The sequence below is a fragment of the Galeopterus variegatus genome, unplaced genomic scaffold (assembly GCF_000696425.1).
Source record: "Galeopterus variegatus unplaced genomic scaffold, G_variegatus-3.0.2 Scaffold5901, whole genome shotgun sequence".
In the NCBI taxonomy this organism is placed as follows: domain Eukaryota; kingdom Metazoa; phylum Chordata; class Mammalia; order Dermoptera; family Cynocephalidae; genus Galeopterus; species Galeopterus variegatus.
In genome coordinates this window covers 22,367-44,576 of record NW_007732012.1, presented here as the reverse complement: position 1 = coordinate 44,576, position 22,210 = coordinate 22,367, and the positions used below count along the sequence as shown (strand labels likewise).

The 22,210-nt window shown below is 42.0% G+C and overlaps 1 protein-coding gene across 1 annotated transcript in view; it reads right to left on the bottom strand.

Annotated features, from left to right (window-relative positions):
• Window positions 1-21,813, bottom strand: part of LOC103605557 (receptor-type tyrosine-protein phosphatase gamma) — a gene marked incomplete at its 5' end in the record, with an annotated part of 120,124 nt that extends 98,311 nt beyond the window's left edge. Inside the window, 2 exons of the mRNA XM_008590171.1 lie at window positions 11,086-11,278; window positions 21,656-21,813. Coding sequence (XP_008588393.1) covers window positions 11,086-11,278; window positions 21,656-21,813 — 351 coding nt within the window. The remainder of the gene's footprint in view (window positions 1-11,085; window positions 11,279-21,655) is intronic.
• Window positions 21,814-22,210: the final 397 nt, after the last annotated feature.

Here is a 22,210-nt window from a genome sequence, read left to right as displayed (position 1 = left end):
AATGGCTGGGTCAAGGCATTCAGGAAACTTCCCTGGGGAAGGGACCTTTGAGTTGACCTATGAAGGCTGAGGAGGGGTCAGGTAGGTACAGAGGTGGGGCAAGGGCCATCCAGGTTGATAGAACGGCCTGCTGCGAGTGGAGGACGGTTGGGGAACTGAAGTGTAGTATGCCAAGAGAAGTGAAGTACAAGATGGGGCTGGAGAGGGGACATGCTTTAATGCATGAACTGCATTAAGGACTGTGGATTTCCCTGGAAAGGTTTCAACAAGTTCAAACAGCTTGGCTTCACACTTCCACCAGGAAAAGGGCATAGTCCCCTTATTCTGAAATGTGTTCTCCAATGATCATGTAACAGATTGTCCTGAGCATACAAAGAAGTCACTGCAGACTTATGGACAAGAAAACACATTGTTTGCAGAGTACTTCCCATGTCTGACACCCTGTACTATAGGTTCCATAGACTGTTTCATTTAAAAGGCAACAGGCTGAGGGTGTGTGTGTGTGATCATTATTTCTATTTTAGAGACAAGGAAACAGAGGCTTAGCTAATAACTTGAGTAAGGTCACTGACAGAGTTTAGATGTGTTGTCTCCACCAAAACTCATGTGAAAATCTGATCCCTAATGTGGCAGTGTTGGAAGCTGTTTGAGTCATGGGGGCGGATCCCTCATGAATGGATTAATGCTCTCCCGGGGCAGGGGGTGGGGGTGCGGGTCCTGAGTGAGATCTCGCTCCATTAGGTCCTGTGAGAGCTGGTTGTTTAAAAGACCCTGGCACCTCCCCTCTCTCTCTTGCTTCCTCTTGCCACGTGATCTGCCTGTACCTGCGTTTTCCACCATGAGTAGAAGCAGCCCGAGGCCCACACCAGACGCAGCTGTTCCGGAATCGCAAGCCAAATAAACCTCTGTTCTTTATAAATTACCCAGTCTCAGGTATTCTGTTATAGCAACAAAACGGACTAACACAGAAAATTGGTACCAGAGAAGTGGGGTGTTGCTTACAACAAATACTTGAAAACGTGGAAGTGGCTTTGGAACTGGGTGTTCCAAAAGGTTGGAGGAGTTTAGAGGACTCAGAAGAAGACAAAAAGATGAAGGAAAGTTTGGAGTGTTTTAGAGACCAATTAAACGGTGGCAAGCAGAATGCTGACAGAAATATGGACTGTAAAGACCATTCTAAGGAGGTCTCAGACAGAAATAAGAAGGAGTTTATTGGAAACTGGCACAAAGATCAACTTTGCTATGAACTGAAAAGGAGCTTGGCTGCATTATGTTCTTGCCATAGGACTTTATGGAAGTTGGAACTTAAGACTTGTGAACCAGAACATGTGGCAGAAGAAATTTCTAAGCAGCAAAGCATTAAGGAAGCTGCATGGCTGCTTGTAATAGCCCACACTGAGTTATGGCAGAAAAGCCATGAGGTAAAGCCAGAATTTAAAAGGGAAGCAGAGTGTAAAGATTTGGAAAATTTGCAACCTGATCATGTGGTAGAGAAGCAGAGAGCATTTTCAGAAGAAAAATCCAATGGTGCTAAGATTAGTACAAAGGGAAGGGATTTTATTTGAAGGAGAAAAAGGCCCTGAAGGCATTACAGAAGCCTCTGGGGCCAACTCTTCCATTTCAGGCCCAAAGACGTAGGAAGACAAAACGGTCTTGGGGAACAGGCCTGAGGTGCCCTCTACAGGCTTGATGCCCAGGGCCACCTCAAGAAGCTGCTTCCAGCACCAGCACCCCAGAGCTGCTTTGACTGCTCCAGCTAATTTGGCTCCAGGTGTAGCTGGACATGCAGCTCTGAAAAATACAAGCCGGAAGCCTTGGCAGCATCCATGTGGTATTAGGTCTGCAGGCTTGAAGAAGGCTAGGGCTGTGGAAGCTTGGGAGCCTCCACCCCAATTTCATAGGATATATGGAAAAGCCTGGGGGCCCAGGAAAAGATCTGTCACAGGGACAGAGTCACTGCAGACAACCTTCACTGGAGTAATGCCCAGTGGAAACATGGGGTCAGAGTTGCAGCAGAAAAACCCCATCAGTGCCATGCATAGTAGAACCGGGAGAGTGGGACCACCATGGAGACCCCAGACCTCTGGAGCTACCAGAGTGGAACCCCAGCCTGTGAGAGCTGAAGTGTGGCCTACAGCCAGGAAAGCCATAGGAGTGGAGCTGCCCAAGGATTTGGGGACCCAAGGCCCACACCAGCATGCAGAGGAGGTCGAACATGGACTGAAGGTACATGATTTAACAGCTTTGAGATTTAATGCCTGCCCTGCTGGGTTCTGGACTTGTTTGAGACCTGTTTCCCCTTTCTTTTGGCCTATTTCTCCCTTTTGGAATGGGAAAGTGTGCCCTATGTTTGTCCCACCACTGTATCTCGGAAATAGATAACTTATATTGATTTCACAGATGGGACTTTGACTTCGTACTCTTGAGCTGAAACAAGTTAAGATTTTGGGGCTGAAATCAATGTATTTGTATGTGAAAAGAACAAGAGATTTGGAGGGGCCAGGGACGGAATGTAGTGGATTGAATTATGTCCCCCCCAAAACTCGTTGAAGCTTGAACTGTGTCCCCAAGTTTCTGTTAAGAGTGTGGGAAATCCTATTATGGTAATTGAAAGGTAATTGAAAGAGCTGATTGGATCGCAGGACTGTGCAGTAGTGAATGGATTAAAAATGGTGGTCAGGGGTGTGGTTCTGATGGCTTTAAAAGAAGAGGAGAGTCTGTCTTTCTCTCTCTGCTATCTCTGCTTCCACCATCTTGCAATGTGAGACCCCTGGGTCACTGTCACCACTACCAGATGGCCTTTGGACTTTCCAACCTTAGAAACTGTAAGCAATAAATTTCATTTTCTTTACAAATCACCCAGTTCCATGTATTCTGTTATAAGCAACACAAACAGACTAATACAGAAAATTGGTACCAAGGTGTGGGGTGTTGCTATACAGGTACCTGAAAATGTGGAAGCAGCTTTGGAAATGGGTAATGGGCAAAGGTTGGAGGAGTTTGGAGGACTTAGAAGAAGACAAAAAGATGAAAGAAAGTTTGGAACATTTTAGAATTAAATGGTTAAATGGTTGTGACCAGAATGTTGACAGAAACATGGACAGTAAAGGCCATGCTGATGATATCTCAGATAGAAATGAGGAACTTATCGGGAATTGGAGAAAAGATCACCCTTGTTACACCATAGCAAGGAACTTGGCTGCATTGTGTCCATGCCCTTGGACTTTGTGAAAGATGGGACTTAAGAGTTGTGAACCAGAATGTTTGGTGGAAGAAATTTCCAAGCATTAAGGAAGCTTCATGGTTACTTTTAACAGCCTACTCTGAGTTATGGCAGTGAAGGCATGAAGTAAAGCCAGGATTTAAAAGGAAAGCACAGCCTAAAGATTTGGAAAATTTGCATCCTGGCCATGTGGTAGAGAAGCATAGAGCAGGAGAAAAATGCAAGGGTAGAGCAGGAGAAAAATGCAAGGGTGAAGCAGATAAACTGGCTGTTAAAGGCAAGAGCTTTGTGGTGAGGTAGTCAGATGCTAATAGCCAAGACAATGGGAGAAAGGTCCTGAAGGCATTTCAGAAGTCTGGAAGGGTACCCCTCCCATCACAGATATGGAGGCCTAAGAGGCATGAGTTGTTGCAGAGGACAGACTCAGAGAGCAGCTGAGCCCGGGAACCTGGTCTCTGCATCTCAGCTGGAGCAGCCCTGCCTCAAGTGGCCCCAAGTGTGTTTCGTGCAGCAGCTCTGGAGAGAAGCCTGAAGCCTTGGTGGCATCCATGTGGTGGTAAGTCTGTAGGCCGGCAGAATGAGAGAGCAGTGGAGGTGTGGCAGCCTCCACCCAGATTCCAGAGGATGTATGGAAAAGCCTGGGGACACAGGCAGAGATCTGCCACAGTGGCGGAGCCACCTCAGAGACCATCTACTAGAACAATGCCGAGCAGGAATGTAGGGGCCCTGTGAGAGCCCCCACTGGGAAATGTCTAGTAGAGCCAAGGCAGTGGGGCTGCCACCAGGACCCCAGAACTGCAGGGTCACTGGCAACGTGCAATGCTGGCCCAGAAAAGCTGCAGGCACCAGCGCAGCTCAATGGGCTGCACCTGGCAGAGCTGTGGGGGTGGGGCTGCCCTATGCTTTGGGGGCACAGATGCCCCATTGTGCCAAGGATGCAGGACTTAGAGTCCGAGAAGATTATTTTGGAGCTTTAAGACTTGACGTCTGCCCTGCTGGGTTTCAGACTTGTTTTGGGCCTGTTTCTCCTTTCTTCTGGCTATTTCCTCCCTCTGGAATGGGAATGTGTACCCAATGTCTGTTCCAACATTGTATCTTGGTGGTAGATAAATTTGCTTTTGATTTTTACAGGTTCACAGCTGGAAGGAGTTTTGCCTTTGGTCTCATATGAGACTATGGACTTTTAAATTGGTGGGACTTTTAAGTTAGTTCCTATGAGAGCTGGTTGTTTAAAAGACCCTGGCACCTCCCCCCTTTCTCTCTTGCTTCCTCTCACCATGTGATCTACTTGTATCCACTAGCTGCCTGCCACTTTCTGCCATGAGTAGAAGCAGCCTGAGGTCCACACCAGATGCAGCTGTACCAGAATCGTGAGCCAAATAAACCTCTGTTCTTTATAAATTACCCAGTCTCAGGTATTCTGTTATAACAACATAAAAATGGACTAATACAGTCACATAGGAGTAAACGGTTGGCCTAGGATTTGAGTCCAGATTTGCCTGACTCCCAAGTCTGTATTCTAACACTGCTTTGTACTGTATCATCATTCATTCATTCACTGAACAATGACTGTGTACCTAATATGTGCCAGGTACTGTGTTAGGTCCTACTGGTTCAAGGGTGTACAAGATCCTCCCCTAGAAGTCCCCACAGTCCAGATCAAGTGGTGCACTGGCCCTTCTAGGGCACCCAAGATAATCCAAAAAAACAGATAAAGCCAAGCAGATAAAGACTGAGCCCAGAGATTCCTTTCAGAAGGTAAGAGCACCTGATCCCCAGAAGTACGTTTAGTTTTAAAGCTTCTTGATTCGGGGAAGGAATAATAAACTGTGTTGCTTGAGCCACCTTATGATATCTAAAACAGAGGGGCCACCACTTGTGGACTCATTTGGAAACAGGCAGTCCCTTGGATAATGGAAAGAATGCTTCATTCGGATATAAGAGGATCTTGGTGCATATCTCAGCTCTATCACTTCTTGGCTAAGAGGCTCTAGATGAGTCACATACTCTCTCTGAGTCTCAGACCCCTCATCTGTTAAAGAGAAAAAATAATGATGCATTTCTTTCTTTGCACACCCCACCATCCTCCATCCAAACTGCTAGTAAATCCCCGAGGCTCTGTTCCAAAATCCATCTCTAACTAGTCACTTCTACCTGCACCGTGATCATCCTCCAACCTGGAATATTTAGTCCTCTGAAAACATTCTCTACACAACAGCCAGTGATGGGTTTACATACCTGTTCAGATCATTCCATAGCCTGACTTAAAACCTCACCAAGGTTTCCCACAATCTCACACAGAACACTCTTTGCCAGACTTGGCTCTTGCCTACCTCTCTAGTCTTCTCTGATGTCCCTTCCCCTTTGTTTACCTCCCTACCAGCTGGTTCCCATGCCTCAGGGCTTTTGTAAATGACATTCCCCTCCAGATCTCTGCAGGGCTGACTCCTATACAACCACCTGTCCTGTCCAAGGAGGAGCTCCCCTCTGCCTTACCAAACTCCACCACTCTTAGCACACATTTGACTTCCTTCAGAATAACACGGAAGCCTTATCATTGGTTTACTTGTTTATTTATTTTCCCCTCTAGAATGTAAACTCCATGATGAGGGGGCTCTTATCCCTTGTTCATTTTATTTCTAGTGCCTAGAACTTGTTCACGGTAGATGCTCAACAAATATTTGATGAATGAAAACTGAACTCTGGCAGAGACTATTTTGAAAATTAAACAAACCGTATATGAACAGAAGAGGTTAGCACAGCATCTGGCACAAAAAACTCTTCCTAGCCTTTTAACCACAAGTGCTTCGGGCACAGCTCCTAGAGTCAAAAAGCTATTCAAAGGCAGATGAAGATGTGTGACACACGAAAAGAAATTTTCTGGCTTCAAAATATGAAGCAAAACAGTTAATGCTACATCAAATGTCTACAAAACAACAACATTATGTCAACCAATCAGAGGCAACTTATAATTGTACATAAAAAATCTTATAAATTTACATAAAATTACAGTAATCATGGGAGGTCTGAGCATCTAAAAATGTTTGCTATAACATCGCAAGACCTTCAAGAGTACAAAAACCTAGGGCTTTCCATGGTCTAAAAACAGGCAACTTATAATTGTACATAAAAAATCTTATAAATTTACATAAAATTACAGTAATCATGGGAAGTCTGAGCATCTAAAAATGTTTGATATAACATCGCAAGACCTTCAAGAGTACAAAAACCTAGGGCTTTCCATGGTCTAAAAACAGCTCTACTTTTTGCCTTCTTTCTCGACCATTCCCAAGGTTAAAAAATGATGGCAAATGAGTTATTTTTGAAAGAAGGGGGTTAAAAACGCTCGACGGGAGCTGCATGAAAAATGTGTTTTTCTTAGCACTTTCCCGTGCTGAAAGTTTCTGGAAGTAAAAAGATAACTTTTTGGAAGAGTTTCTGGGAGAGCAGCTGCCTGCAAAAGAGTAAGTGTTCATATCATAGCTTCTTTTAATAAAATAAAGTAATTCGAACTCATTAATTGATGAGTGGAAATGATTAGACTGCAAATAGAATAACATTGGTATTTTCTTCAAAAATAGCAGAAAACCATGATTTCAACCTCAAACTTTTTTTAAAAAAGCAATCACTGATTTACTTCTTTGTTTGCTAATTTAGGTAGAAAATATGATACTCTTTCTCAATGTATTCTGATTCAAAATAGGCTATTTACTTAGGATTTCTCACATAGCGGTGTATGTCCTTTAAAACGGCTCTTAACCAAACAGGAAGCAATCTTTAGCATTGAAAATGCAGCTAAAAAAAGAGATCGCTCTATCAACAGAAGCAAAAACCATTCTCCAAAAACATGGCATTGGCTTAGGAGACTGGAGGGTACACAGGCATCCTTGTGTCCTCTCTGTTTCCTTTGCTTTTATTATATTATACAGTGTCACTTTAATTAAGCCATCAAATCAAATTATCAGATCAAGTGGTTTTGATTCCACTGTGGTTTGAACAGGTTTCATTAAATTAATAAACCATATGTTTCATGTTGTTGGAAAGAAAGTCATTTTTCTCTGTTCACTGTTCCAAAAGTCTTCACAATAGACAGTATTCAGCACTTAATCACTGAATGATCTTCCATGTGCCCGGGATGTGTTGCAGAATAACTGAAATGACAGCCCATTAAATCCTAAAGTCTGGCCAAGTTATTTACCGACAAAGGGCAGAGTGGTGAATTGGATGTCCCCTGGATAGTCCACAGAGCCCAAACACTGTTTCCATTTACTGGAATTAAAGCCTTATATTTTCTATGGGTGACATCCACTGTACGTCTTTCTTCAACAACAATGCAATATTAAGATGACTTTTCCCCCCTTTCCTCTGTTGTCTTACAAGGCCATGCCTCTCGTGCTTGACACTGGAAGGCTGGATTTTGTTTTCTTCTGTTACAGTACGTGCAATCAACCTGATGAAAGGGCAAGAGGGGCGTGCAACAACCCACCGCAGCACCACAGTGCTTCTCTAGGTGATGGTCACAGCTGGGGAACCAGGGAGGTGGGGAGCTATGTTCAGTCAATTCAGGCTCTCATTACACCACTGTAATGAAAGACGACCAGGTGTTAAGGTGAATTGGTAAGTGGTTGGTTACCAAGTTAAATCTCTAGTTGGTCCTAGGGTCTTGCAGTGACATGGAAAGGCAGAACAAACCAACTCACAGTCATGGCCACTACCACCTGTAAGACAGAAAGTGTTTACCTTAAAACAAGCCTATGATGTCTCCATCTTAGGTTTGTCCATCCTGGTTTGAGCCATCCCCTAAAGCAGGGGTCAGTAATCTATGGTTCCCAGGCCAAATCTGATCTGCCACCTATTTTTGTAAATAAGGTTTTACTAGAAGATGTTTCCTACACCCATTTATTTACACATTGTCCATAGCTGCCTCCGTGCTACAATGGCAGAGGTGAGTAGTTTCAACAGAGACTATATCACCTACAAAGCCTAAAATATTTAGTATCTGGCCCTTCACCAAAACAGTGTAATGACTCCTGCCTTATGTAATTAATTTGTTTTTCTTTCTTCTATGACAGTAGCCTACTAAATGCATAAAACATAGCTTTCTTGGGCATTGAAAGCTTCCAATAATGATCAGATAGAGAATGCCAATTAAACAGGCTTTCTTCATTTTGAATTACCCGAAGATAACAGAATACCACCCTTCTCTTTTTAAAATCTTTTTTTGCAGAAGACCGGAGAAGGGAAAAGGACTCTTCCCTTGCACTGGCCTTTACTGCTTTAAGGCCAATGATCTAAGCCCTCCAGGCAGTCTGACGACTGTCAGCATCTGTGGCTGGCTTTTGGCCTACAGTGCTGTTGAGTTACCTGAGTTGTCTTGGGGAAAAAGGAGGAGCATTTGGTCCTGTGGGCCATGGCTCCATGACATGTGCATTTAAAAACAAATAGGGACATCATTAGTCATTAGGGAAATGCAAATCAAAACTACTTCATATTCACTAGGATGGACAAAATAAAAGAGACGCACAGTATCAAGTACTGGGTGAGGACATGGAGGGATTGGAACCCTCACATACTGTTGATGGGAATGTAAACTGGTGCGGCCACTTTGGAAAACCATTTGGCAGGTCCTCAAAACTGAAAACACAGAACTGCCATATAACTCAGCAATTCTACTGCTAGGTTTGTATTTAAAAGAACTGAAAACATATGTCCACTCAAAAGCTTAAACAGGAATGGTCATAGCAGCATTATTCATAACAGCCCAAAGTGGGAAAAAAACAAATGTCCATCAACAATAAATGGATAAACAAAATGTGGTATATTATATACCACATTATTTGGCCGTAAAATGGAATGAAATTCTGATACATGCTCCAATACAGATGAACTTTGAAAATTATGCTTAGTGAAAGAAACCAGAGACAAAAAGCCATATATTGTATGATCCATTTATACGAAATATCCAGAATGGACAAATTTATGGAGACAGAAAGTACAGTAGTGGTTGCTTAGGGCTAGGGGAGGGAGGATAAGGGAGAGGAAGGGAAGAAAAGTGGGGAGTGAATGACTGTTAATGGGTATGGAATTTCTTTAGGGGGTGATGAAAATATTCTGGAAGTAGATAATGGTGATGGCTGCACAAATTTGTGAATATACTAAAAACCACTGAAGAGTACACTTAAAAAGAATAAACTTTGGGCCGGCCCCGTGGCGTGCTCGGGAGAGTGCGGCGCTGGGAGCGCAGCGCCGCTCCCGCCGCGGGTTCGGATCCTATATAGGAATGGCTGGTGCACTCACTGGCTGAGCACGGTGCGGGCGACACCACACCAAGGATTGCGATCCCCTTACAGGTCACGAAAAAAGACAAAAAAATAAATAAATAAAAATAAACTTTATTATATGTGAATTAAATCTCAAGAAAGTAATCATGTCATGGTTCGTCTAATTCAGGGAAAAAGCCTATTCAGTGGAAGATCTTGTGTACTTTGACAATTTAATGCAATGAAAACCATTATCTTCTCTAACTTTCTTGGATAATAAAGGCCATGCATTCTCTCTACACAGCTAGTACATCATATTCTCAGCCCATTTTTCAGGAAAGAGCGTTGTAAGTATCATATTCTCAGCAATTTGGAGCTACCAGATCTTGCACTCACTTATAATATGAATTCTTTATCCCCTCACATTTCCTCTGCATATACCTCTCACAAAACAGTCAATCCTAAGAGTCTTGCTTTTCTCAAGCCAGCTCTCTTGGGAGAAGGCCTTCAAGTTTGGTTATTTTCTTTATATTTAGCTAGGTTTAAAAAAAAAAAAATTAGCCCAAGTGAGGTTTTCTATACCAGTCCACCCTAAGCTATTTTTACAGGTTTGTGAGCAGCTTAATTCTCTCATTGTTCCCAGCAAAGGATGCCCTTGACAGTGTCGGCCCCAAACTACTTGAATCTCAAGCATTTCTCAAGGGAACCTGGCCGGACTAGCTTCTCCTCACAATCTGCAAACAAAAGCACACATACAGGAAGGAAATCATCACATTCTTAAACTCCCTTTCCTCTTCTTTCAGCTCCTTTTCAGATACATGAGCCTGGAAAATGGGCTCATTGTTATCATCAAAGTGCATGTCAGTATAGTTATTTGTGGAATATAATTTCATTCCCCCTGTTTCTACAAAGTTCATGTGGCCAATAAACTGGTTCCTTTTGTCAGGGGTGAGGGCTACAATTATGACAAATCCGAGAGCCTGAGAGGAGGGATTGATTGAGGGTGGAGTCAGACTTTCTATTTTCCTGCGAGAGAAATTCATGTTCATTTCACAGGAAAAAGTAGAAACGGAATTCAACATTAAGATGCCTGAAAATTATAAACTCATGTTTATCAGATATGGTAATTAAAACATTAAATAATAGTTTTAAAAAGCTTCCAGTAGGGATGGAAAGCTAGAGTTGGGTTCTTGCCTGGTACAGATGTTAGGAAGAACGCTGCACATTGGAGTGTTCAGAGCAATTCAAAGACACTGATGTTTGAGCTCAGAGATAAACTCCTGATCTCAACAGGGAAACAGTTAAAAAGTAAGACACTTTTCAACATGCTTTCTTTAGACATTACTAGTTAGTTTTGAAGTTAAGGTAAAAACTCAGAAAGACTGATCCATAACTAGTCAACAGGGCACTTTTTCACATATCTATTTAACTGAGGTTCCTACAACTGCTTCAATTTATCATCCAGACGAGTTTCTTTTAGCAGAGAAACATATGCTCTCAACACCAAGTTCTAATTCTTGGCAGGCTTTGAACTACTTTTCACTTAAAGTAACTTATGATAAGGAATCTTCCTTCAGGCAAGGGCATTTAATCCAAATATACCTTTAGAAGCTTCTGTCCCTAGAGGGTTTTCTAAGAAGTCCATCATGTCATGGTTCCAGGCGTCACGGACAGCAGACTTGGACACGACCCTGTCATTCAGACCTTGCTGTGGTCGAAAGTTATTTCTCAGATACTCCACCGACTTGACGTGGTCTTGCTGCTCTGTGGTGAAGATGGAATAAAATGCCTCGAGCTGAACAGAGAACCAGAGAGGGGAGGAACAAAACATGAGTTAGAAAAGCTATGTGGTCCAAAGCAGGTGGGGGGTGATAAAAACAAAATGATAGGAAGTGCCCAATGCCAAGGCTGATAAACCCAGCAGGGCACAAGGCTGCCTGCTGGAATCACTGCCAATGGGCTTACCTGCCAAGGAACAGAAAACACTTCATTTGGGGGTTATAGAGAACTCTACATCATAACTCAAGAAGTAATGGTGAAGTTTGGAATCACTGCCAATGGGCTTACCTGCCAAGGAACAGAAAACACTTCATTTGGGGGTTATATAGAACTCTACATCATAACTCAAGAAGTAATGGTGAAGTCGGTAGGTTTTGGAGCCAGAAAGCCTGGGTATGAATTCTAGCTCCATCACTCACCCACTCTGACAGCAAAGTCACCAAATTACTAAATGCATGACTTTGAAGTTCAACTGCCCAAGTTCAACATTTACCAGATGAGTAATCATGGACAAACTATTCAAGCTTTCCATAACTCAAGTTTCCTCATCTGTAAAACATATGTAATAGTAGCACCTATCTTATAAGAGTGTTGAAAAGATAAATATCTATGTAAATTACTTAGCACATGGTAAGACCTCAATAGAGATTAGCTGCTATCATTATTATCAACGTTATTAAGAAGCACCTTCCACAAGATTGCTGACCAAACTTCTATGGAAAAGCAAAGAAAAGGAAAGTCAGGTCTCCAGGATCATATTTCTATTACCAAAAGGGACTCTAGGTGGCCCTCAACATTCTGATCACTCTATTACATATGAGGAATGGATCAGTGATGGGGTGACAGAGACTTGTTCTCAATGGACCATGAAGTTACTCTTGTCACTAAAGAAACAGACTGTAACCTGAAACACCCAGCCACCAAAACTACCAACTCCTTGAAGTAGGGGTAGAAAAAGAAGAGGAAAACAGAATGAACCGTTTCCGGCCCATCTGGCACCTCCAGTGCCAAATATGAATGCTTTTTCTAGGAGAGAATGACAAGGTGAAATGGTGTTAGAAAGATGCTTTCCTTGCACTGAGTGGCTGCCCTAGGCTTCCGGGAACCAGAAGGCAGCTAACATCAGTGTGTAAAATTAAAGAATTACTGCCTGGGTCTTTGCAAATTCTGGGTGGGCATCTTGAAGCCTGGAACTAACCACACAGTTTTTCAAACAGTCCCAGAGAACGACACAGAAAATGGTTCCCAACAGTCTGAAACTCCTTCTCTTTGCATGAGAAAGTGATAAATCTAAATAGTGATTTTAGCCAAGAAAAAAATCTTTCAGTACATGGATTCACCTATCATTCCACCTCTCCTGCAATTCTGCTGCTTATGTAAAGCGATAATAGACCATGAGATCTTTTCTGCCTCTTCATCAAGGTAACTAGACCCAGGATGATCTCTCTACTAACTTAAAAGCAAAAGGAGCCCGTTATTTCATGTGATTCCAATTCTCTCTGAGTCACTTCACTTCCCATAACAACTCACATGGTCTCTATTTAGAATTTGTCTTCTTTCCCATTCTTCCTTCTGCTGTTCCTTCTTTATTTATAGTAAAGAGAGAAAAGCAATAAATGACAGAAAAATTTTAAAAACTGGACTGTTTCCTCTGTCTAAATGTGACCCACACAGATGAAGACAACAAAAGATGCTGAAAAATCACCTCAACCTAGTGAGGTGGACGCACTTGACAGGGCCACCGAAATCAGAACCCACTGCATTAAAAAATGAGAGCAGGTTTCTGATTTTCTTAGAGGAAATAACTTCTTAAAATTACATGAAAGAAATTAACAAAGACCCTCTAGAGACTGTGCAGAGAAAGACCAAACAAAATAATGAAAAGGGTGGAGAGTAAATCCTGTGTGGAAAGGTTAAAGGAAGTGGAATTGTTTAGCCTGAAGAAAAGGTGAGTAAGGAATAATTTGATTAAAGACCCTTGTATGTGGAAGATGCTGACCAGCCCTTCTCTCTGTCCAGAGAAGGCCAAATAAAAGGAATTGGCCTAAACTAAAGCCTTAGAGATGTGAGTTGAATAGAGAGAGGCATTCCTTAACTTTGGGGGTAGTTTTTTCTTTTTAAATGGAGGGGGCTGCCATACATACGAGTTAGACTGGAAATTTTCTGGAAGAGACAGCCATCTATCCTGAAATAGATGGATCTTTGGGATGCCAGGAAGGAAGAGTTGCAGCAATACGACTCTCTCCAAGGTTTGTTCATTCTCTAGAATACTTGCTTCTTTCACAGCTAGCATTTAGTTCTAAAAAGCTTATTCCTGATGCCTCAGGGAAGAATTAGTCATTTCACTGTAAAAAGAGGCAGGTTCTGACTTTAACACAAAAAAATGCTTTCGCTTAAATTGCTCTTACAGCTTAATGACATGCTATGGCTTAAAAGCTTGGCCGCTTCCTTGTCATTAACTCAACTTGCCCAAAGATTCTGAAGGAAGGATGTGATGGTTCTGAGAGTGAACTGATGCCCTGAATGATATTATATTGTCAGCGGGATCATAGCTTCGCTTGACAGTCACACAAAAGAGGAGAAAGAGGCCAAGCTTAGCAGACTCATCAAATGTCCTTCCGTGGGTTGGCAGCATTCACTCAAACCCTGTCATCCCTCCAAGTTGAATGAAAACTGCCAGTGGTTTCTATCTTTGGTAACTGGCATGCTTGGCCACTGAGTGGAAAACTCCATGACCCTTAGACTGGTGAAGAAAGTCTACATTTTTCACTTTGGCAGGTAGAGCAGCAATCATCTGGGCCGGGAATCTACTGATACACCATTACACAGCTACTTCAGGTTGTCCCTTGATCCTCACCCTTGCCTTGGACCTCCAAGGGAGGCCACAGATCACAATGAGAAGGTGCCCCCTATAGCTGCGTGACATGGCAGCCCTGCATAACACTAGAGCCACAGAACAAACTCTGTACAGACAAGGTTATGTATCTCTGGGCATCTGACCAGTCAACATGGTTGGTGCATAATCTGTTTGACACTTGTAGATCTGGTTAGTAGCCACACAGTGATCCTTTACAAATGTACACGAGACCAAGCCATGCCTGTGTTCACTAACTTTTAGCAGCCTCTCATTCTTAACTGTGAGGCCCTAATGATCTGGCCTGTGCCTAATTCTCCAACTTCAAAACTCTAACTCTTGTTTACCTGGATTTCAAAATCCTGTTTTTAAGCCCTACGTGCTAAATGTGTGAAATTGGTCAAATTATTTAATCTTTCTGTGCTTCAGTGTGTCCTTATTTGTACAACGAAGATAACAGCAATACCTATCTCATGTGGTTTTTATAACTATTCAGTGAGTTACTAAATATCATGTGTTTGAATTAATTCTTGGTACACAGTAGGTGCTCAATAAGTATTATTACTACTACTATTATTATTTTATGAGCAATGTGGTAACTATGCACTCTTAGCTGACGACAACTGTAAGATGCTGTATCTACTTTCCCTTTCTTTTTCTCCTTATAACTTATATTTATCAAACCTATTATATGTTAGGTATGTGTTAAGCACTTTATGGACATTATTTTGGTTTCTAACTTCTTTTTAGCTTAAATAATCTTACAACAACATTATTAATAATACTATTATTGTATCATTAACACCAGCAGCTAATATTTATTAAGCATTCATTATGTGCAAGACACTGTGCTAAAAGCAGTATGTGCTTTCTCTTAATAGAAATCTCATGAGGTTGGTGGTATTGTCATTATTAATAGTAGTATCAGTATTATTGACTAATAAGCAAACTGGGCCTAGAGACATTAAGTAACTTGCCCAAGGTCACACAGGAACCAAGACATAAAGTGAGGATTAGAAACCCAGGTCTGTGTGACTATTTCCCATGCTCTCAGCCACTTCATGCCACCCATAAGAGGCCACGAACATTACGCACTGAAAAAGTAACACCACAGTGGAGACACTGAATATGGAGATAGTTGAAGTCTCCAAAGCATTCCCTTCAGCTGACCGCAGGCCATTCCTCGCAGGGCGTCCACCATTGGTAACATAAACCTATTTGCACTCTTCTGTACTCTGAAAACCCACCTATGGCCCAGCACAGAAAGGACTGGGAAGCATGAACAAGACGGCAGGTACAAGGAGAAAATGCTCGCCCCTCACAAAGCCATCGCTTTTATTCACCTTACCCTTTTCCAGAGGCAGGTAATAAACACACCTGTTTTTATCTTTACTTTAATAGAACTAATGAAGTCTTTATCATTTAGTAAAAATTAATGAAAGTTTTTATTTCTATACTATTAAATTGACTTTTTAACTTTTGAAGTGAATGTGTTAAAACATTTCTTTCTTTTATCCCTGCTTGGGGAGTCGTAATAGCATTTTAACTGGTGCTGTTTCAAGAACAATTTTAACCTTGAATTGCAAATGTGTTGGCTGGAAGTGTGTATAAATCATTTCAACTTAGTTTTTATTATAAAAGTATTACAGAGAATAATTAGTTTTTAATCTGTCGGTATGAATCAAAAGAAAGTTGAAATCTATTCATGCCATTCGTGTGCAGCAAGAGCTCTTGTCCACAAGACATAGGCAGGGGACCATTGTGGCTGAAGGGGAGAAATGAGAGAAAGCCAAAAGTAATATAATTATGAACCACTAAAAAGCTGATGTGCACAATATTTTAAGGGTTGTGTATATAATGGCAATTAAACAAAACCAAAGTCCATTATTAACACAATAAGAAACCCGAGGATAAGCATTAGAAGCTGAAATGTCTCACCTAAGGTCACGGAGACACTTTAGCATCACCATACATTTGAGGGATGACAGGAAAGGCCCTGTTTTGTTGCCTCATTATTAAACAAGACAGAAATGATGGAATGTTAAATTCCTAGTACCCTGGAGCATCCAAAGTTTTATTTACTGAACCACAGCTGCAAAAATAAAACTTGAGAATTGCTAGCTAAATGCAGGGCCACATCTCTCCTCTAGCTACAGACAGTTTTGCACAAAGGCAAAACTTTCTGTAGAAAGGCCTTCTACAGAAAGAAAAGGACTTAATCATAATTAACAAAGAAAGCTATCTCTTTTGGCTCCAGGATGGCATCTTCACCCCACCATTTAAAAATTTTCTTTATTCACATGCACTGCAAATCATGTGGTACTGGAATAGAAACTTTCCGAATTAAGTGATTCACTAGTTGTCGTGGCTTTGAGGTAAACCTCAGAGCTGCAACAGCCAGTAGCCATGTGTGGCTATTCCATTAGAAACGTGGCTAGCCCTACATTGAAATGATAATATTTTGGATATATTGGGTTAAATAAACTATATTATTAAAATGAATTTCATCTGCTTCTCTTTGTATTTTTTAACATGACTACTAGAAAATTTAAATGTATGTGGCTTCTTTTATTTCAACTGTACAATGGTGCCCTAGAGGCTTGGTGATGATTTAATAACAGCAACCAAAAATCCACCTAATTATCTTCCAAGCACTTCCTGTAGTGCCAGGCACTAGTCTAGGCATTTTACATACATTCTATTATTTAATCTTTATTATTAATCCATAAGGTGGGTTTATTATTATCATCACTATCTTACAGATGAGAAAACTGAGGCACCGAGTAGTAGACTTGTTGAGTAATTAATTCGTCCAAAGAATGGAGCCAGGAATGGAACCCCAGCAGTTTGCCTCCAAAGCACATGGTCTTAACTTCAAAGAGCTGCTCTACTCTTTAGGATAGAGATAACTTTGTTAAAAATGGGTCATGTAAACAACCCTTTCCTAGCCACTCCAGCTTAACATTAGGGAAAAAAAAAATCAAACATTCAAAGGTAAACAGACTAGACATATTCAGCTTTACTTTTGATGCTCTACTCTTTAGGATAGAGATAACTTTGTTAAAAATGGGTCATGTAAACAAACCTTTCCTAGCGACTCCAGCTTAACATTAGGGAAAAAAAAAAATCAAACATTCAAAGGTAAACAGACTAGACATATTCAGCTTTACTTACTGCCTTTTTGATAGCGCCCCCAAGAAGCATGTAAATAAAATTCCTACTGGGGAAAATATGAGCAGTGTCATATTTTAACCTCCAGGAGGCAAAGAGTCCTGGAAAGGGAGCATTGGGATCGTCGCCAAATGGGCAAAGAACCATCATTTGAGAATCATTGTTCTAGAATAAAACAAATCCTAGTACACTGGACTCAAAGACAACCGTCTTTGACTGATCATAAACGCATTACAGGCAACTGTCTCCATGCGCTCGTGCTGCCCCTTTGACCTCCCACACCAGGACTGAGAGTGCCGCCATTTTGTTCGGGTGACAAGGTCATGGCATGATTTTTGCTTGATATTTAGAGTAGATGTTTAATGCAGCCATATAAGCCATGCTGACAACTGGTCAACAAGCCAACATGTGATTCCATTAGCAACATTGTATTTTGATCTAGATTATCACACAAGCCAGAGGCAGAGTTCACTGGCTATAGGGCTGGTTTGAATGTCCAATTAGACTCACGAAAGAGAACAAAAGGGGAAAATTAAGGGGTTGCTCATATGTACTCTGGAAAGCTTCAAAGAAACCCACATCATACAAGTCAACAGTCTGTGCTAACCACTGTCTTTTATGGTGAACGTGTTCTCATTCTCAATGCGTGTAGGCGCCCACGCCGGATGAGAGAGAAGAGACAGAGACTTTAGAGAAGTAGAGGAATGAAGGACTAGGAATGTTTTCTTTCTGACAGAAGCAGACCGGGAATTCCTGACTACTTGGCTTTTCCGAACTGGCTGTCTGCCTTTCTGAAATGAACACTGTGTGCTAACTTCAGAACGAACGCTGGCAGGGTCAAGGTGGGCAGGTCTGAGGCGATAACACGTGGACAGCTAATGCTTTCCTTCCAAGAGCTGACACAGCGGTGACCTCCACAAAGACAGCCAGCGAGGATCCAGTTTGGCCACATGAATATGAGCCGTTTTCCTCCCTTGGGAGAGATTTAGGGATATATGAAGCAGTGTCTGATAAAGGTAAAGAATTATCTGAAGATGGTTTATAGAAAAGAAACTGGAAAGCAAATAGGATTAATTTATGTCTTTTCTACTTCCTTGAAACACAATACCTTCAGAGAAGTCATACATCAGAGGGCAGAGAAAACTTCCCCATCATTTCTTCTCTTTCAGTGTGTGGCAGACAGTGAAAGGATAAACAGTTACAAAGCACTTGCTAAGAGCCCCCCGTGACCAAATGTCAAAATGCTTCTAATTGACAAACGCTTGACAAGACATCCAAGCCCAAAACTCTGCCTTTTGTTTGGATCCACTAAATGTCTGGGGCTGCACTGAAACCCAGTATGTGTTAACAGTCCTTATTTCTCCTCAGCTAATCAGCTACCAATCTTGGCCTCTTCCTTCACATGGCATTCAACAAAAAAAGTAGACAAACTTGTATTTCTTAACTCCATTATCTCAAACCTTTAAATCTTTGAAGACAAAAGCATTTATCTTGACAAAAAGAATCTCCTTAAAAAAAAAAAACAACCCTCCCCGCAACCCTGCAGATATAAATATTTCAACTTTTTTTTTTTTTTTAAATAAAACAATGTTGGCTTCACCATTAGGAAGAAAACTTGCTTCTAATTTCATTATCTTCGTAAGACTGGCAGATCCTGTTCAGAAACCAAATTGCCAATCCTTCCTTTTTCGTCAGAGTGGAATGAAAAGAAAAAAAATCTCAAACTAAAATGACTCAACAGCAATAAGGCCAAATAAATCTGTTTAGCCTGGCCCCACATCACCTAACTTTGTTAGAGGAATAAAGTGTCTCTCTTGCCCCTACCTCCTTCTAGAGAATCTGCTCCATTGACCCCCAGAGGGGCAAGACTGGATGTCTCAGGAAGCTACCCGGTACCTCTGATGACTTGTTCAAGGATGAACACAAGGCCGGCCATTTAGTTGGCTGGCCAACATCTATTCAAATCCATGTTCTTGAATCCATGACTTAAGGCCAGCCTTTGAGTTCAAAGGTCAACTGCTCCGAAGGCAACCATGTTGGGCCATAGAACCAAGAGAGAACAGGCTGGGAGAGAGCAGGGAACAGCACTTTGCAAAAACATAGTATCAATCACAAAGCTGTGTTAGGAACTGCAAGATTTAAGCGACCCCACAGCCCCTGAAAGACAGAGAGAAAAGCACATGTGCTATAGAATGAATATCTGTCCCTCCAAAGCTCACGTGGGAGCTTGATCCCCAAAACAGCACTTTGCAAAAACATAGTATCAATCACAAAGCTGTGTTAGGAACTGCAAGATTTAAGGGACCCCACAGCCCCTGAAAGACAGAGAGAAAAGCACATGTGCTATAGAATGAATATCTGTCCCTCCAAAGCTCACGTGGGAGCTTGATCCCCAAAGTGGCAGTGTTGAAAGGTGGGGCCTCTAACACATGATTGGACTGTGAGAACTATGCTCTCATGAATGGATTAATCCATTCACAGAGTAATAGGTTCTCATGGGTGTGGACTGGTGGCTTCATGTGGAGAGCAAGTGTTAACATTAGTTAACAAGGGCTCTCTCTCAGCCCTCACCTATGATATTCTGTGCCACCTTGGGACTGCCCAAAGCCCCCACCAAGAAGACCCTCACCAGTTGTACCCCTGGACCTTGTACTTCCCAGCTTCCCAAACTGTAAGAAATAAATTTTGTTTTCTTTTAAATTACCCAGTTTTAGGTACTCTGTTATAAGCAACAGAAAACGGACTAATACAATGTGCTTCACTTTCTAGCTATTGTCTTGGTCATGAGGAAACTCATCTCAGAATGCCCTTACTACACTTTCTTTAAAATACTCCCTCTACTTGAGCTACTTTAAGTGGGTTTCTGTCTCTCACATCCAAAAAAGTTCTGACCAGAACACCATCCAACCCTCTCTCCAACTCCATGTTCTGTACCCTCTGCCCTTGTTAGGAAAATCTTTGAACTATCCCCCAGGCCGGCCAGGATCATGATGTTCTTGCCTGCTTCTTTAGTTACACTACTGATATCATCACATAATTTCAAAATTTCCCCCTTCTCTCTACAACATCCCTACCCCGAGCTGTCAGGCTGGCAGCAGGGGGGTGTGTGTGTGTCATTTCTATGAAAGGCCCTGATGAGAACCTTCCATTTTTAGACAGTCCTGGTTAATGGCTCAAATCCACTTTCTTACAAATCCTACCCACTGTTCCTGGCTCTATTTGCTGGAATTATGCAGAAGAAATTTTACTCTTTCTCTACCTCAATGCACACTGAATTTTTGACAACTAACATGTCCCTTGTAAAAATTCTCCCCTTCTATCCATTAATAATCTTCATCTCCTGGCTCTATTTGCTGGAATTATGCAGAAGAAATTTTACTCTTTCTCTACCTCAATGCACGCTGAATTTTTGACAACTAACATGTCCCTTGTAAAAATTCTCCCCTTCTATCCATTAATAATCTTCATCAGGTGATTTCAAGGCCCCTGAATCTCCTGGTGGCTCCTCTTCCTCTGACAGTGCCCCAACCCCATCTCCATTTCACCAATTCAGTCTAAATCCTGCGTTCCTGTGAAATCTGCTCAGGCAATACTCAGAAGAAGCAGTGCAGGTTAGTGGTCAGAAAAGTGGATTTTGGAATCAAACGAACCCAGGCTTGTTTTCTCGCTTCATCATTCATTAACCATGAATCCCGGGCATGGTACCCGATCCTTCCTCCTATGCACTGTGTTAGTGTAATACCCATCTCTCAGTGTCATTTTGCCACTGATTAGGTTGACATATGTAAAGTGCTTGGCAAGCAGAAAGAGCCTCAACGGTATGTTTTATTTCATTTCTTCGTGTACACACTGTCTTTTCTAGACCGGGGGTAGGTTCAGTGGTCAGAGCATGACCTTTAGGATCAGACGCCATGGCCTGGTTACCAGCTGTGTGAACTTGGGCAAGTTATGTCTGTATCACTTGGACTCCTTTATAAAATGGGGGTACAAGTAGTTCCTATCTCATAACTCTGTTCTTCATGAAGATTAAATGGGTTAACATATAATGAGTTTAGAAGAGTCTCTGGCACAGCTATCATCATCATCGAGATAACTATTATTATCTCCTCAAGATGGAATACCCAAACAATACCTAATTTCATGCCTGCAGTTCTCCTCAGCTAGTTAGTTAATTTGCAGCTAAGGAACCACAGTCTATATTTTACAATTCGTGGGTTCAAAAACATTTGTTTGTTTAAAAGACTGAAGAAATCAATGAAGAGCAGAGGATAAAAGCAGATCTTTACTGGTATATTTCAGCAGTGTTGGGTACTTAGGTCAACACAAAACAAGTAAATGCAGAAGCCCCGTTTGGTGCAGAATGTCTACCTGGTGGTAGGAGATGGGGACAGGCCTCCGGAAGACGATCCACTCCACAATTTCGCTACACGGTGGGGTGGTCAAAGAACCCGTGTACCGGTAATAGCTGCCCAGGGATGCAGGCAGGAGGTCCCGGAGGACAAAAGGATCCAGAAAGGTCTCCTTCTCTGTTGAGGAAAGAAAAAAAAGAAGCACAGTGAGAAGTCGAATCACGCCGCAGTCACACAGTCAAAACCCCCGGCATGCTGGTGCCACATCTCAGCCCTTATGTTTGTTTATATCCTGAGAAGCACTAGCATTTGGTGCGGAGAGAACCTCAGAAAACAAAGCAGCGTTTCCCAGGGTGTGTTCTGAGACACCAGTTCCACACTATATTTCATAAAAAAATAGGTTCCATGATGAGCATCACAGGGCAACATTACAGACCCTCCACCTTCCCCCAGGAAATAGACAAAACACTCTAGCACGGTAGTCTCCGAGAAGTCCTGCAGAAAAGAAATGGGCTTGACTTTGTTTAACCTACCCCTTCCCAAACGTGTTTCACCATAGAACCCTTCTGTATCT